Here is a 4369-nt window from a genome sequence, read left to right as displayed (position 1 = left end):
TGGGAGGTTGTACTTGGTCTTGGACTTGTTGAAGTCCTTCTTGTACAGAGCGTCGCTGGCGATCTTGGCTGAGTTTATGGCCAAAACCATGAGAGGATCGTCGTTGACGCTCAGGGCTCCGATGTGGTGGCCGACCTGCTTGCGGTACGACTCTAAGTACTTGTGCTACAAGATAAAAAAAAACAAAAAAACATTCTTATTCTCATTTTGTTTTCAGTAAACAGAAGATAACTGTAAGTCATCAATTTTAGCACAACTACATCGATAGTTGGAATCTATTGCAGCAAAAATCACATCTCATGATAAATATAAAAAAATTCAACTAATCTTTGAAAGAAAAGAATACAATTCAATACAATAGAAATATATTTTATTGTGTGCACCAGCAGCAAATTAAAGGTAAATGCAGATTCAAATTAAGGTGAATGAATATAAAAAAATTTAAAATAACAATAAACAGAGCTGGAAAAGAAAACACATGCAATAAGATTATTATAATTTGTCAATATTTAAAGTTGCATGTAGTTTATTCCGTCATTTTCTGTTTTATTTATATTACTTTGTAACCTCGTGGTCACAAGCAGCAGCTTGATTGAAGGCGCCCCTGAAAAACCACATATGAGCAACTTTAAAATGAAAAACGTAACATTAAGTTAGAATCTCAAACCTCAAACTTTTTCTTTAAATCCTTTAATTTGTGAAATCCAGTCATGTTGCTATAATCATCAAGTTAAGAGTCACAAAAATGTGAATTATTTTTCTATCTTTCAGAATAAACTTTGAATAAACAAAGTAATCAGATTTTGTTGGGTTTTTCTATTCTCAGTTACATGAACAAGGTATGTTCTTTATATCTACATGTAACCAAAATGTTAAACTACAATTACAAACAATAAGTTATAGATGCAGACGTGTACCTAATTTCTCCATACCAACACCAATTCCTGTACAAACTCTTCCTGTGTGAAATAAACTCCCTCCACTCACCTTACTCTGCACTTTAGTCGTATTGATGCACTGTTGAATCGGTACGGCGTCTCCAGGCATGAAGTATCCAGTGGCTTTCACCTTGTCCCATGCTTCAGTGTACAGTTTCTGCATGAAGGAAAGACGGGAAAAACAAATACATGAATCCAGAAACGGTAGAAAATTAAAGTGAGCTCGAACTGAAACGTGTGACAAACCTTACCGGGTGGATATTTTTAGCGACCTCTCTGGCCGTAGCGAGACCGGGAGTGTCGACCAAAGAGTAATTGGTCTTATCCTGGTGCCAAGCCTCGCGGTATTTGGCCTGAGAAGAACGAAACAAAAAACAAGACATATGTGACACTGCGACGTCTCTGCAATGGAATTTTAAACGAAGCATTAAAACAAATTCACAAAACAGAAAAAATGTTACCTCGTTTAAGACCTCAGCAGCATTCTTGGCGCAGGCCAAGTCAACTCTATCGGTGGGAACAGTGAACTTCTGTTCGTCCAGCTTGACCCGGTAGCCTCTCTGTGAACAAAAGCAAGATTAAATCTAAAACATATCGACCTCGAAGTACCTTTTAACTTAGTATGCGTGTAACGTGGAACATATTTAAGGTGGTTTGAGGGTGGTTGTGTGTAAAACTTACATCAGCGAGAATCTTCTGTGCATGCTTCACCTTTACAACATCTACACACTCGTGTGGTATCCACCCACAGCCCTTTATCCACTCCATGTCAGCTTTGTACACAGCCTAGAGGGAAAAATTCATTTAATTAAAGCAGGTAGTGATAAAATAACAAATGGACACTTTCCAAAAGCATCTCCGGTAACTCACATCGCTCTGGAGGTCGTAGGCCTTCCTGGCCTGGACGACGTCGTTGGAGTCCGGCAGGCAGGTCCACTGGTGCAGGTAAGTCCTGTAGTTGAAGTCGTTGACCTGGACCTGGCATTTCTTGGCAAGTTCAAGGGTCAGCATGTCCACAGGGAGGTTGAACTTGGTCTTGGACTTGTTGAAATCCTTCTTGTACAGAGCGTCACTGGCGATCTTGGCTGAATTCAGAGCCAGCATGATGAGCGGGTCGTCCTGGACGCAGCGGGCACCGATGTGGTGACCAACCTGCTTCCTGTATCCCTCCTTGTACTTGTACTAAAAGCAAAAAAATTAAAGGAAGTTAGTAAAAAAAAGAAAAAGCCTACTTTACAGATGTAGGGCGATTTTCTTCTCTCTTACATCACTAATGATGTCCCTGGAGGCTTTAGCTTTTAGCACAGATATGGCGTCCTCCTTGACGTGGCAGGCTTTGGCCTTCTGCTCGTCCCATGCTTGTGTGTACAGTTTCTGCACAGAGCACAACAAATGATTATAAGGCGTCACTTTCAAACCAGGAGGCAATTTAAATAAGATCAAAACCGGTGCGTTATTTTCAAAGCGAGGACGTCGGCACAAACTTACATTGCTGATAGTGATGGCGTTGGCCTTGGCCAGCTCGTAAGGAGGAATGTCAGGTGGGATGTGAATGGTGAGCTTATCTTTGTCCCAAACTTCCCTATACTTCCTCTGTTGGAGAGAGAGAGAGAGAGAGAGAGAGAAAGAAAAGGCTTTATTAAGTTCTCATTTGCACAGATATTTGTACAAATTTTCAGTTTTAATCTGCTTTCCGACTCACATCGCTGAGGTTTTCAGCGTTTTGCTTGGACAGGACGATAGCTGGGAGGTCCACAACGCTGGTGAACTTGACGGTGCTTGGGTGCTGGCGGTAGAGTCTCTCGTTCAGAACAGCCTGGGCGTTTTTAACTTTCACCACATCCACGCACTCATGGGGAGACCAGCCGCAGCCTTTCAGCCACTCCATATCCGCTTTGTAAACAGCCTTAAAAAAACAACAACATATACGTTGGTTTTATGGGTGATTTTCTTTTCATTCATGAATTGGCTTAATTATGACATGTGCTCACATCGCTCTTCAGGTCGTAGGCCTTCCTGGCCTGGACCACGTCGTTGGAGTCGGGCAGGCAGGTCCACTGGTGCAGGCGAGTCCTGTAGTTGAAGTCGTTGACCTGGACCTGGCATTTCTTGGCCAGTTCGATGGTCAGCATGTCCACTGGGAGGTTGTACTTGGTCTTGGTCTTGTTGAAGTCCTTCTTGTAGATGTTGTCGCTGGAGATCTTGGCCACGTGAGCGGCCAGCATGAGCAGAGGGTCGTCCTTAACGCTCAGAGCACCGATGTGGTGGCCGCACTGCTTGCGGAAACCAGCCTTGTATTTGTACTAAAACCAAAAAAAAAAAAAAAAAAGTATCTCCATGAGTTCTTGTGTCAGGTGAAACCATTTACATAGAAAATGTTTGTGACACAAACTTACGTCGCTGATGATGTCGCGGGACGTTTTGGCTGCGATGACAGAAATGGCGTCTTTGGGGAGGAAGTAGCCCTTGTTGATGGCATTGACAAAACCTTCACGGTAATATTTCTGTGGAAGAAACAAAAAGCGATGATGTCGCGTCCCGTTCACTTTGTGCTAAAAACCAAATACATATAAAGATCTACACATTTGGTAATGATCTTTGGAGTAAATAATTATTTAATTATGTTGAAAAAACAACAACAAACGACTAAAAGAAAAACATTGCATTACCAGACTGGTGTTGAGTTTATTCTGCTTTGCCAGCAGGATCTCTGGAGTGTCAGGTAAGATGTGCAGGTTGAGCTTGTCCTTCTCCCAGGCCTCGATGTACGCTTTCTGTCAAATTTATTACATAAAATGTGTATTAAAAACCAAATTTTCCTTATTAAGTAGTTTTCTTAAGAGAATAAAACTTTATATAAAAAGAAATGGTTAAATTTAGCTTTTTTTTGTACCTTGTTCATAGTCTGGGCGTTAGCTTGCGCCAGAGCATATGGCATATCTGATGTCTTGGCAGTGAACTTGAATTGGCTGGGATGCTGCCGGTACTTCCTGTCGCTCAGGATCTCTGCTGCTTTCTTGGCTTTCTCCACATCCAGCGACCCAATTGGCACCCATCCCATTCCCTTGACCCATTCCATGTCGGCCTTGTACACAGCCTATGTGAGCGGGGAGCAAAAACCTGAGTTGGACTAACTCTTAGACAAATAAATACTCAAATTAAGAAATGTAGTGTTGTTCAAGCTTAAATAAACCCCCCTTCTATATCTCTTTAAGTATTTGTCACAACCACACATTTTAAAGTGTTTTATCTGGATTTTATGTGATAAGCCTGTACAATTTTGAAGTGGAACAATTATTAATATACATTTATAAATACTAGATGAAAAGAGTATTCACAGTACAGTATGTATTCACTCTCAATAGATGGGTTTTAACATTTTTTACAAATCAAAATCTGATAAGTGTAGCATTATCCATTTGAACCAGTTT

At 41.2% G+C, this 4369-nt stretch overlaps 1 protein-coding gene across 1 annotated transcript in view; it reads right to left on the bottom strand.

Annotated features, from left to right (window-relative positions):
- Positions 1–3: 3 nt before the first annotated feature.
- neb (nebulin) overlaps positions 4–4369 on the bottom strand; it is a gene marked incomplete at its 3' end in the record, with an annotated part of 35663 nt that continues 31297 nt past the window's right edge. The window contains exons 49-61 of the mRNA XM_015014938.1: positions 3832–4035; positions 3608–3712; positions 3335–3442; positions 2930–3241; positions 2641–2844; positions 2427–2531; positions 2205–2312; positions 1809–2120; positions 1620–1724; positions 1400–1498; positions 1190–1291; positions 988–1095; positions 4–165 (exon numbers count right to left, since the gene is read on the bottom strand). Of these exons, the coding sequence (XP_014870424.1) occupies positions 4–165; positions 988–1095; positions 1190–1291; positions 1400–1498; positions 1620–1724; positions 1809–2120; positions 2205–2312; positions 2427–2531; positions 2641–2844; positions 2930–3241; positions 3335–3442; positions 3608–3712; positions 3832–4035 (2034 nt within the window). The remainder of the gene's footprint in view (positions 166–987; positions 1096–1189; positions 1292–1399; positions 1499–1619; positions 1725–1808; positions 2121–2204; positions 2313–2426; positions 2532–2640; positions 2845–2929; positions 3242–3334; positions 3443–3607; positions 3713–3831; positions 4036–4369) is intronic.

The sequence above is a fragment of the Poecilia latipinna genome, unplaced genomic scaffold, assembly GCF_001443285.1.
Source record: "Poecilia latipinna isolate Pla-1442-1.1 unplaced genomic scaffold, P_latipinna-1.0 Scaffold1865, whole genome shotgun sequence".
NCBI lineage: Eukaryota > Metazoa > Chordata > Actinopteri > Cyprinodontiformes > Poeciliidae > Poecilia > Poecilia latipinna.
This window is presented reverse-complemented; position numbering and strand designations above follow the sequence as displayed.